Source organism: Clarias gariepinus, chromosome 13, assembly GCF_024256425.1.
Source record: "Clarias gariepinus isolate MV-2021 ecotype Netherlands chromosome 13, CGAR_prim_01v2, whole genome shotgun sequence".
Classification (NCBI taxonomy): Eukaryota; Metazoa; Chordata; class Actinopteri; order Siluriformes; family Clariidae; genus Clarias; species Clarias gariepinus.
In genome coordinates this window covers 9,080,597-9,093,542 of record NC_071112.1, presented here as the reverse complement: position 1 = coordinate 9,093,542, position 12,946 = coordinate 9,080,597, and the positions used below count along the sequence as shown (strand labels likewise).

Here is a 12,946-nt window from a genome sequence, read left to right as displayed (position 1 = left end):
TATACAGAATAACTTTTTTTTAATGTGCAAGTTTTAATCCAAGCCCACAAGCGAAAGGCTGAATGAAGTGGGTGTGGCTTAATCAAGTGGGTGTGGTTTATTGGAATAGGCATGGTTTATGGTCTTTTTCCGAGATGCAGATGTCATACATTTACAAAATCGTTTTAAATTTAAGTGTACAAGAAAACGCAATCATTCAGTACAAAGCAGTTTATCATTTACAGGTAAACAGTGCAACAGTTTAGTTTAGAGTCTTTTCAATCTATGCAACAATGCAAGTAAAAAATTTGCCCTTCATTTTTATTTTTTACTGCAGGCTCCCACATTCTCATTCTGCCTCTCGTATATACATGTATACCTACAGGAATGAGCAAACATAAATAAACACATAAGGTCTGTGAAACTGATCCTCCTTACATTTTCAGGGAAATGAACAGCTCTGGGCCCGTATTTACTAAGCGTCTCAGAGTAGGAAATAACACTACTAAATATACACTACTATGCGGGCAAAAGAACATTTTTAGTCCTAAATTAACTTTGAGCGTGGTTTCGAGATACTTAGTATATATGGGCCCTGATTTGCAACTTAAAACCTAGCTCCACCGCCACTAAAGTGGGCGTGGTCATCATCGGTTGGTATTATAGGTGTAATTTCCCTCCCAGGATCCAGAGAGCGCTACCATTACCAAGTGCTTCTTTAACATATCGCTTGCATTTATTCGGTACAGCAACAGGAATTATGGGTAAGGAGTATCCTTTGGCTTCCTGGCCGGAATGGGCGGAGCCAGGAAAAGTGCAACTATCGATAGTTCTATTAGGCGTCACCGATGACAGTTTGGCAGCGCGAGCACAGGCAGTCGGGTGTGTCCGAGGTGTAGCGACGACAACGAGGGCAGCGGGACAAAGAGATGGGAACCGCGGCTACAGAGTAAGCGCTTTCTTCGCGGATAACTCCACCTAAAGAATAAACAGGAAAGCAGCATTACACGGGATCAGCGTGAGAGACTTTAAAGGAACAGTGAGGATGAGCATCTTTACCCTCCAGGTTAATGAGAAAGCTCCCCTTGCTGATGACTGCGTCAGAGGGCAGGTCCCGTGGCAAAGAGCCAATCAGTGTGGTGCGCGACGCCATCATCAGCTCCGTCAGCTGCGAACACATTGAAGTCGGTTCCTCCTGCAGGGACTGAGAAATCACACCAGATGATTAGAGGATGCGTGGATACAAAAGACAGGACGTCAATCTGGTTCGCCGTACCTCCATGAGCTCAAAGAGGAGGCCGGGCTCGATGGCGATGGTCAGGTCGTACTCTGCTGCGTTGCATCCTGGGATGGACGACAGGAAGGAGTCTCTAATGGCACACGCCCCCTCGACAGCCTCCTCCAATCCAGGTTTCCTCCACACCGAGCTGCTTTTAATCCAGCCGCTCTGGAACAGAGTCTCGCCTACTGCTGAGCGAAACGAACAAAGCAGGTCAGGTCGTGTTACGGTTGCTATAGCAACAGAGACCGGAGACAGTGGAATTGGACTTTTTCTGTCAAGAGTTTAAAGGAGTCTTCTCATGATGACTAGACTAGTACGTATTAATAGAAAGTAAGAATGGGGTGATTTGGATTCCAGTATGAGATTTGCGTGTACCGTCGTGCCCTGGTGCATGCTGGTACACCTCCTCAGCCAGGTGAGGCAGGATCGGAGCGATGGAGCGCGTCACCCCGTCTAAAATCTCCTCAAGAACCGTCTGACACGACCTCCTGCCTAGTGAGTTCTCCGCATCGCAGTACAGCCTGAGAGAGAAAGAGATGAAGAGAATGGTAGAAGTGTAGTCTCCTAGTACTCCCAAGCCGGCTAATCATGCTTCAGCGCGGCATCTGCTGTTTAACTCTCTTTGAATGAGCTGTTACTATAGAAACGCTAACGTATCAGAAGGTCAAGAAGGTGTTGATTTATTAGAATCCAGAACTCAGCACAGCAGACTCACTCACCTGTCTTTAATGATGCTGAAGTAGAAGCTGCTCAGGTCTCGAGTGATGAAGGCCTGCAGGAGGCGAATCACTCGGCCGCAATCAAACTCGTTGTAGGCGTCGGTTACCTTGCACGCGCGCACAAACACAAACGTTAAACACGGGTGTGATCGTGCCGGTACTGTGTAATGGTTTTAGCGCAGCAGCAGCACTGTATGATTTCTAATGAACACACCTTCATGCTGTACTCTCGGAGCAGGTGCAGTAAGTACTGGTCGATGTAGTGCATGTCTTTGGAGTCAACAGCATGAGTGCGAGGGTCAAAACCGTGCAGGTTCCCCAGCAGGAACCTCAGAGTGTTCCTCAGCTACAAATGAGCGAGCGAGACAGAGAGAGAGAGAGAGTGTCATTACAGGTGTGTGTACAGGATGGTGTATAGGCATATACTGACTGAGTTTATTACATCATATTCTAATCATGCTGTGTGTATATATATTATATATTATATATTTTATATATATTATATATTATATATATATTATAAATATATATTATATTATTTATATATATTATATATATATTATAAATATATATTATATTATTTATATATATTATATATATATTATTTATATATATTATATATATTATTTATATATATTATATATATTATTTATATATATTATATATATTATTTATATATATTATATATATTATTTATATATATTATTTATATATTATTTATATATATTATTTATATATTATTTATATATATTATTTATATATTATTTATATATATTATTTATATATATTATATATATTATTTATATATATTATATATATTATTTATATATATTATATATATATATATAATGTATGTGTGTGTGCGCGCGCGCACGACACCTTGTTGATGTTCTCCCTGGCTGCGTTCAGAGCTTTGGGTCCAATCTGGACCTCGGAGAAAACGTTGGACTCTGCGACCCACCACCTCAACACGTCTGCACCATACGGAGGAGAAACAGATAAATCCTGAGAGAGAGAGAGAGAGAGAGGAGGAGGATTACTGATGGATTGGTAAATTGAATGGATGATTGATTAGATTAAGAAATTTGACTGAATTAGGGATAATTGATTAGATGGACTAAAGGACTAAAGGATGATTAGATGCGAACACTAAACGACAGATGAATAAACGCAAGGAGGACTGATGAATGGATAAATATATAAATATATAAACTTGAGTACAGGGTAGTGGATAAATGAATGGAAAAAAAGACAAAATGTATGGACTAAAGGATGGGTAAAGTCAAATATTGAAGAATAGTCAGATACATCAAAGACAGATGGATGGCTATATAAAGTGAAAGGTTGATGGGTTCATGGATAACATGCTTTTAACCATGCATAAACTGATAGACTGTTGGAGCCATAGATTAAACGATAGATGGATGGATGGATAAATGGGTGGATGAATAGTGGATACATAAACTGATGGACTATTGGTTTTGTAAAACATAAGATTAATAGATGAACAGACATCCAGATTAGGATGAATGAAGAATACAAAGTGGTGCAGACTAAAAGACAGATCATTGAATGTACCCGTAGGATGAACCGATAAATGGATGATGGATGCAAGATAAAGTGAAAGGGCGTCAATGAATAAACAAAAATAATTTAATAGGTGGAACGATTTATAAATAGACAGACATAGGGATGTAGAACTGAATATACATTTAGATGGACGAATGAGGTAAAGAGGGGACAGATGGCTCACTTTTCCTCCGTTAACAACAACATCGGGGTCGACGACGTTGCCCAGGGATTTGGACATCTTCTCTCCCTTCTCACTGAGCACGAAACCATGGACGACCAACGCCCTGCACACACACACAAAGGTTTCACAATAGAACGTATATTATACATAAGTGTAGACACACCCATCTGTTGTTCCAACACACACTTACTTATAAGGTGCTTTGTTGCGCACAGCCACACTCGTCAGCAGAGATGACTGGAACCAGCCGCCGATCTGATCCTTCCCTTCCACGTACACATCTGCTCTCGGGTCGGCCTCTGAAACTCGCGCACACACACCAATACTCTGATTTTAAAGAATTTAAAACATTCACTTATATAATACGTCTGTTTTAAGTCTTAAATCACATCAGTGAAAAACACTTGATTATCCACAGCACACAGGCAGAAATGCGCTTTCAGGACGTGCGAGTGATTACATCCATGTGTTTTGGGTGAAAAGAGATTAAAGGTGCAATGTGCAAAAAGAGTGCTTGCTTTCTTATCACACCTTTACCAGAGCAGAGGTGACGGAGATGTCTAGACGTCCAGCTAGTGCGCTTATTGTGTTCAGGAAAACAAAAAACTCACACTGCATGCATGCATGCGTGTATGTGTGGTGATTTTAGTGTGTTAGGTGGCAGATCACTTAGCAGAAAGATTAAAATGTCACTATTATTGGGATTTTTTTTTTGGTCCACCTTGTTTGCTTAACCAGCCGCGCTTGGCTTTATCACTGTCTTCCTCACCGGCTGAGGACACACACACACATGGAGATCTAACTGATGTAAGATTCTCTCTCACACACATATATATATATATATACACACACACACACAGTGACTCACCCTGAAGCACAGCAGCCCAGGACGTCCCACTGTCAAACCAGATGTCCAACACGTCCTCACCACGCACATAATCTGTCACGACTCCAGCTTTACTCTAAAACACACACACACACACACACACACACACACACACACACACACACACACACGTTACTTCTGCTTTATTTTTTATAATCGCAGCTCTGGCACTAGCGCAGGTTTATACTAATGCACTCCTAACGCCTTAGCGTTTCCATAGTAACCGATTACTTGTGTATTGTATACAATTATGGAAAGAGTCACCAGTGTCAGCGCTTCGTTCTTTACAACCAAACGGTTTACGTTTTTACGTTATATAAAAATGGTCTCGTGTTAACTTTACCTTCTTCAGAACATCAGGAGGAAGTAGGGTTTCCAGAGGCTCCGCCCACCAGCTGTCACTTCCCTTCTCTGCAAACACTTTAGCTACATGAGCCACTGTGTGCCTGTCAATCACACAAATACCCGCATGTGTATAGCTTTTATCGTTATTATACTTTTAAAAATTATAAATAAAAGTGTTAGCACGCTAGGTGTAGTTTTGTCGTACTTGTTGAGGAGAGGTTCCCCGGTCTGTTTGTGGTAGAAGACGGGAATCGGGACGCCCCAGCTTCTCTGACGTGAGATACACCAGTACGTCCGTCTGTCCAGCATGGCCAAGAGACTCGCCCTGGCCGACTCGGGCATCACGCGCACCTTCTGCAGCGCCTCCTACAGTCATGAGAAGTTAGCTAGTTTCATTTAAGTGTAAATAATGCATGTTTGCATATGCAAATTAGACGGTGATCAGCCAATCATGATGCCTGTTTTTGCATATTAGACAAGATTGGCTCAGACGTTTTATGATGCAATAACACTCGTGAATCCAGGCTGCAGTTATATCTCAGGGTGTCAGGATTTCTCTAGCCTTCCCATGACTGCTATTGATCATAGCGTGATATTTACCAAGGAATGACATCATACTCGTTAGCTGTTTACAGTTTGGGAACAATTCATGGTCCTGTTCCATCCCTGAGCCGTTAGCAGTCACGCTAGCTCACCTTAGCCACATCTTTCAGGTTCGCTGTGTTTATGAACCACTGCTTGCTGGCTCGGATCACCACCGGCTTCTTAGTGCGCCAGTCGTACGGGTAACTGTGTACACACTGCTCCTCCTTCACCAACGCTCCAGCAGCACGCAGCATCGACATCACTGACACACACGTACAAGTCAACATCACTTAAACATAAATGTTACAACATGCTATTTTATGATTGAGTCTTTTTTTCAGCATCATTTTAAAATAATCTAAGTCACTAAAGAATCAAATCAGCCAATCAGATTCCACTTGAAGCAACACTATGTGAACATGAGCAGTATTTGTTCAGACCTCCTGCACATCTGGAAGACTTTTCCACATGATTGTGAACATCGGCATCGTCTCAAAATTGGAAACTATGACATTAAGGTTAAAATAATGTAACGTGTGACAGCTTTCAGTTGGTGTTGATGCTCGAAAACGAGGTTCTTGAGGAGGAAAGGTGAGGTGTGTACATCAGGCGTTTGCGTATGTGTTGGCGATAAACTAAAAGCAACTGTAGTTCAGGCTTTAGAGAATTTCCAGATTCGTAGCGTATGGATTATTTTTTAGTATGTAAATGTTTTGGCACCGCTTAAAGGTATTTTTTTGGGATGTTACAGACTCTATTTCACTTAATTTATTACACATTTTCTTTGCACCCTCCTCGCTGTTGTCTAACCTGAAGTGTTTCCGTCCTCCAGCACAATCTGCCCCTGTAGCTCAGCCCCCGCCACCTCGGTAAACCTGCCCTCCTCATCCACCATGCACTCCTGGAAACCGTTAAACACACACACACACACACACTGCTACAGTTAGTTGTTATTAAATAGCACACAGAGCCAAAAATGTAGGCCCTGAGCACCCTGGTCTGATTTCTGATTGGTCGGTGTCGGATTAATTGACACACCACCGGCAGGTTGAAGTGAGTGGCAACGCTGTAGTCCTCCATGCCGTGAGCCGGAGCCGTGTGGACCAGTCCGGTTCCTTTAGCCATGGTCACATGATTGGCTGGCAACAGGGGGACCTCCTTACCAGGAACTGTGGGGTGCTGGCAGACACCGCCCTCCAGATCTGAGCCTATAGGAGAAGAGAGAGAGAAAGAGAAATGATAAGTGAGAGAGAGAGAGAGGGCAGAGTGTCAAAGGGTAGGGTGTAAGGGTGTAAGAAGGGGTGTGTGTACCTGTGAATGTGGCCAGGGTTTGGAGCTCGGTGCTCAGTGTAGTGCTGAGGTTTGCAATGCGCTCAGTTGCCACCAGGAGGAGCTGCTCATTATCGCTTCTCTTCACTAAAGAGTACCTGAAAAGTAAATATGTAAACACACACACACACAGATAAGCAGCTCATTCGGACCCCTTCTCTTTGTGCGCATGTGTGTGTGGACTCACTGTGCCTTCGGCATGTAACACACTGCCTGGTTGGCGGGAATCGTCCATGGTTGTGTCGTCCACACCAGCACACACACTTTACCCAACTCCCCTGCAACACAAACACACAAACAATCTGAATCTAGTGCATTAGCTAGGACCACTTGTTTTCTGTGTGTGTGTGTGTGTGTGTGTGTGTGTGTAATATTTAGGGGGAGTGTTTACCTGCACTGCTCGCTAGTTTAGGTGGGAGTGTGTTCAGAGGGAAGGTGGCGTACACTGCAGTGCTCACATGCTCGGGGTTATACTCCAGCTCTGCTTCTGCTAATGCTGTCCTACACACACACACACACAAGGAAAACAAGGTTAATCACATAACAACACACACTCATTCCCACCTATTAATCAATGAACAAAGATGGGATTCTTTCTCACCTGGATGACGGAGACCAGAAGACGGGTTTATAGTCCTGATAAATCAAACCCTAGGAGTGACACAGAGCACACACTCATTACGTGTGAGGGTTTGCTTGATTCCTGGATTAGATTAGCAAAGCGAGCTAAACCCAGGCTACGTCCACACTCTATAGAGACACTATAGAGATGACGCTTCACTACTTCCTTCCAAGCTTTATATTATAAATTATATAAGCTTTAGTCGTATCTGATTCAGATAAAACTATTGATAGAGATGGAAATCTGATTCAGGATTAGTACAAGGGAGAACGAGGCTTCACCTTGCTGTGCATGTCCTGGAAGACACGGAGCTGTGCCGCCTCGTACGCCCCGTTAAACGTGTAGTAGCAGTTCTTCCAGTCGGCCATGACGCCCCAGCGCTGGAACGCTGCGCGCTGCCTGGTGATCGCAGATTCAGCAAACTCCCGAGCTGCACAACACGAGAAAGAACGTCAGGGAGAGCACAGGTAGGTCTGTGAAACGTAATCATTTTTAATAAAACTTTCAGGAGAGATTCGTTGTGTTTTCTGACCCCTGACCTTTCTGTCTGATCTGGAGAGGACTCAGGTGTGTGGTGTTAAGCTCGCCCAGGGCTTTGAGCTCTATGGGAAGTCCGTGGCAGTCCCAGCCGGGGACGTAGTTCACTTTCCTGCCCCGGAGCATCTCAAACCGATTGTGGACATCTTTCAGGATCTGCAGAGAACACGGCAATGTATTATTAATGTAATAATAATTAATATTGGGACTATTCTGTGACGTGTTACCTTGTTGAGGGCGTGGCCCACGTGGGCGTCTCCGTTAGCGTAGGGGGGGCCGTCATGGAGGCAAAACTCCTTCTTAGCTTTTCTTTCTCTCTGCCACGTGTACAGCTTGTCGAAACCGCTCTCCTGTACAACAGAACGAGTGACATGGTCTTCAGCATCATCTCAGATTTATTTAGACTCTCTGGTTTGTCAGTTTCCCCACAGCAACATCTGATCAATACTCGAGACGAGGATAAATTAAGATTATCTTTTTTTTTATCCAACTGGATTTGTTTCTTTAGATCTGGTTACTTTTCAAATGTACATAACTAATCTGAAATAATTAACAGGGATTTTAAACCTAATTGAAGAATTAAAAACATTTTACTTGATGTTATAAATGACTTGGGCCCAGAGCAGTATTGAGGTGAAAAATTTAGAGAGGTAAGAGTGTGTGCAAGTGCCGGATAAAAACAGATGAAGAGTTTAAGACACAGAGCAAGACAAGGCAAGATCAGGGAAGGAACCAATTAAAGTTTTTTTTTTTTTTTTTAAGAAAGACTGAACCGGACATTTGGGGTTAAAGGTCCCAGAAGATCAAGGAGAGTAAACCTTGCAGGTAGCTGTGATGCAACTTACTGAATGCCAACTGTGTTAAACAAAACCAAAAAAAAAACTGCAGGACTTTTGCTGACCACTAGGGGTCAAACTTTGGGAAACACTGGTAAAGATTTGATAAATTCCAAACAAATATTTGTTTGGAAATGTATATAACCAGCGCATTTGTACAAAACCGAAAGTACTGTTGAAGATTAACTCATGCAAATTTAAGTGAAGCACAAAACGATCTTTTAATCTGCTCTCCAGTATGAAACCTTACGCTGCTTCTTTAATCACAGAATCTGGTCCTGTTTATGTGCGTCCCTCTCTTCTCAGATCTGCGGCAGAAATTTCCAAGTCAGATTTTACGTTCAGTCTGAGTCACGTGACTTTCAGTAATGTTTGTGAATATTATGTGTCTTTAAAAATCTGTCAATGATTAATAATTGCTTTCATAACATATACACCGAGGAAAATAAGTATTTGACATCAGCATTTTTATTAGTAAGGAGATTTCTAAGTGGGCTATTGACACAAAATTTCCACCAAATGTAGCCATCAAGCCAAATATTGAATTCATACAAAGAATCAATATCAATAAAGTGAAATGACAGGGAATAAGTATTGAACACATGAAGATAACTAGGTGCAAAATGGCAGAGAAAGCCAGGAGATCACCTAAAATCTGTCAGTATTGAGAGAGAGACCCCGCCCCCTATCAGTAATAATTGGTATCAGCTGCTTTAGTCCTAATTGATGGCCTATAAAGGCTTCTTATTACCCAGAAGGCACACAGGAATTAGATGGGTAAAAGCTCTTTCAAGATCCTCGTAATCTTATCGTTAAAAGCATTCTAATGAAAATGGTTATAGGTGCATTTCCAGAATGCTGACTGTTCCTGTGAGCACTGTGGAGGCCATTATCCGGAAATGGAAAGAGCATCAGATCGCCATAAACCGGCCACGATCAGGTGTTCCATGTAAGATCCCTATCCAAAGAATAATCAGAAGAGTTCTCCACGAGCCAAGAACCACTTAGGCAGAACTTCAGGAAGACCTTGCATCAGCAGGTACTGTTGTTTCAAAGAAAACTATAAACAATGCACTGAAGCGCCATGGCACCTATGCACGCTCACCACACAAGACTCCATTGCAAAACAAAAAGCATGTTAAGGCTCAGTTAAAGTTTGCAAAACAGCATTTTGAGAAGCCTGTGGATTATTGGGAGACTATAGTATGGTCAGATGAAAAATTTAGCAAATTTTATTTTTTTGGCAGTCATTCTACACACCATGTTTGGAAAAGAAATGGCACTGTCCACTGGTGGAAGCATCATGGTTTGGGGCTGCTTTTCAACAAGGGGTACTGGGAGACTTCATATTATTGAAGACAGGATAAATGGAGAAATGTACTGGGACATTCTGGAAAAAAATCTGCCATCTACCAGACAACTAAAAATGAAGAGGGTGGACATTTCAGCAAGACAATGATCCCAAACACAAGGGCAAGAAAACAATGAAGTGGTTTTAGAGAAAGAAAATCAGGTTGCTTGAATGGCCCAGTCAATCACCTGAGCTAAATCCTATAGAAAATCTATTTAGAGAACTGAAGATCAAAGTTCATAAAAGAGGCCTAAGGAACATTCAAGATTTAAAGTCCGTTTGTGTGGAAGAATGGGCCAAAATCACTCCTGAGCAATGCAGACGACTGGTCTCTCCATATAAGAGGCTACAAGAGGTTCTAGAAGCTGTAATCACCAACAAAGGCTTTTCTACAAAGTATTAAAGTGTGTTCAATACTTATTCCCTGTGTCATTTCACTTTATTTATTTTGACTTTACTTGTATATTTAAATGTTCTGGTTTCTTTGTATGAATTCAATATTTAGCTTGACGGCTACATCTGGTGGAAATTTTGCATCAATGGCCCACTTAGAAATCTCCTTACTGATAAAAATGCTGTCAAATACTTATTTTCTTGGCTGTGAATATATATATATATATATATATATATATATATATATATATATATATAAAATTTGAACAGTCATCACTCATCGCAGGGGTGCCTGGAGCCTATCCCAGGAGACTTCGGGCACGAGTCGGGGTACATCCTGGACAAGGTGCCTATCTGTACACACACACAACGGGCAATTTGGGAAGCCAATCAGCCTAATCTGCATGTTTTTGGACTGTTGGAGAAAACCAGAGTACCTGGATGAAACCCACAAACGCAGGGGGTACATGCAAACTCCATATGCACAGACCAATTGTGGGATTTGAACCCTGACCCTGGAGGTACAAGGCCACAGTGCAAAACACTAAACTGCCATCATTTAAACTTTTTTGACCTGATTCTTAAATGAAACGTTGAACGTCACTGAAAAACTGCCAGCACACAACGTGACGTCATAGTTTGTATGGAAACAATAAAAATGCTTCAACTGCTCAGCATCAGTCACTAACACCATGAATGTTTCAATATAAAAGCGTCCTACTTGTTTAAGGATGAAGTTTACGTTAAAACAGATTATTACTGGAGGGTAAGATACCTAACAGGTTTAACAGGAAGTGACGTTGTAAGTAGACTAGATGAGCTTCCTGTAAAAATTCGGAAGTCAGACTAAGTGTAAAATAACGCAGGGTGTGTACCCGCTGTATCTGCAGCTCAAGATCCAGCAGTTTCTGCCCGCTGAGCTTCATGGGGAAGTCTGTGCGGGGCAGCAGCACGGTCTGTCGGTACTCTCCCCCCGGGCTTTGAGCTCCTGCCCCGGCAGCGGCCGCTGCGTCCCCGGCGGAACTGAAGGAGAGTGCGGGCCGGACCGCGGCGACTCTGCGTACACCCAGCCCCCGCCTCGCTAAAGCAGAAATACGGCACAGCAGCATGTCGGGAAACCTCTTCTCACACCTAAAAATAACTTTATAAATAGAATTCAGTGTGGTTATTCGTTCACTTCCATCTGTGTTTTTACTGCGACCTCTCCGGCGTGCAGCTTTCCATGGGATGTTTCCGCCCGGAAGGCTTCTAATGTCGCACAAGTACGGATGCTGTGAAGCGACATTCATCCAAGTTCAAGTTTATTTATCGTCTGAATAAAACAAACAAACAATCCAGAACTGCGTAACCATGGAGGATAAGGGGCAGCAAAAGCAAATAAAAGCAAATAACAACAGACAAAAATAAAGGCAATTTAAAAAAAGATAACACATTAAAATAACATCATATGATTCAGGAATAAACGCATGGAAAAATAGTGAAAATGAGCACCAGAAGTAAAAAATATATATATATATTCCATGTAACGCACATATATGTCAAATTCAAAGTTTTTAAAAGCTTAATACTTTTAAAATATATTTTAATATATTTTTTTAATGCAACAACGAGGGTGATTCTATTATTAAATTTGCATTCTTGAATAAAAAAGCATAGTAATTATAAGACCATAGTTGCAAGGGCCAATGAGCATATGTAAGGTTGGGTCGATGGGCTCAAGCACACCCCAAAGGACCTAGCAATAACATTATGACATATTTTAGAAAAGGGTGAATTTTATGGTTAGACTTCCAAAAGGCCCTAATGCTGAAAAAAACGGATTTCACTAAATATGATGTCACATAATGTCTCTAATATAGAGATTTTACCTCAAAGTGATGATATCACAGATCATCACCTCCTGATATATACTCTACACGTAGAACAGATTAGCTGTGTCTCTCCACGTTATCGATTTGTTAGAAATATCTATTTTAGTAGTGAAGACTTTATGGACTTCTTTAATGAAAAAATCGATAGCATAAGGGAGAAAATAACGGAGGTTCAACCTCTAATAGCATCTCATGATCTAGTTCAGCCTAAAGTTTCACATTTAGTTTTTCAGTGCTTTACAGGTGTAGGACAGGGAAAGCTTTATAAACTTATCACCTCAGCTAATTCAACAACGTGCCTGTTAGACCCAATCCCAACCAGATTTTTGAAATGCATACAATTGGAAAGCCACTTTTAAACATTATTAATTCCTCATTATATCTAGGTTATGTCCCCAAACCTTTGAAGTTGGCAGTTATTAAGCCGCTTCTTAAAAAATCTAATTTGGACGCAAATG

General features: G+C 41.7%; 1 protein-coding gene across 4 annotated transcripts; it reads right to left on the bottom strand.

Annotated features, from left to right (window-relative positions):
* Positions 1–82: 82 nt before the first annotated feature.
* iars2 (isoleucyl-tRNA synthetase 2, mitochondrial) lies at positions 83–11,872 on the bottom strand. 4 transcript variants are annotated; one of them, XM_053509459.1, is made up of 24 exons: positions 11,493–11,872; positions 8,265–8,387; positions 8,040–8,193; positions 7,782–7,930; positions 7,480–7,529; positions 7,270–7,379; positions 7,066–7,156; positions 6,861–6,976; positions 6,588–6,757; positions 6,360–6,450; positions 5,660–5,811; positions 5,170–5,330; positions 4,963–5,065; positions 4,602–4,695; positions 4,455–4,505; positions 3,924–4,032; positions 3,734–3,836; positions 2,860–2,985; positions 2,195–2,326; positions 1,981–2,087; positions 1,637–1,782; positions 1,256–1,449; positions 1,039–1,183; positions 83–957 (listed from the first exon to the last, which is right to left on the bottom strand). In XM_053509459.1, the coding sequence occupies exons 1-24, from the start codon at positions 11,724–11,726 to the stop codon at positions 815–817; spliced, it is 3,054 nt and encodes a 1,017-aa protein (XP_053365434.1). In that variant the 5' UTR covers positions 11,727–11,872; the 3' UTR covers positions 83–814. The 4 variants fall into 4 exon arrangements, with proteins under 4 accessions (XP_053365434.1, XP_053365435.1, XP_053365436.1 ...); XM_053509460.1 differs by having other exon boundaries at positions 1,256–1,446; XM_053509461.1 differs by lacking the exon at positions 4,455–4,505.
* Positions 11,873–12,946: the final 1,074 nt, after the last annotated feature.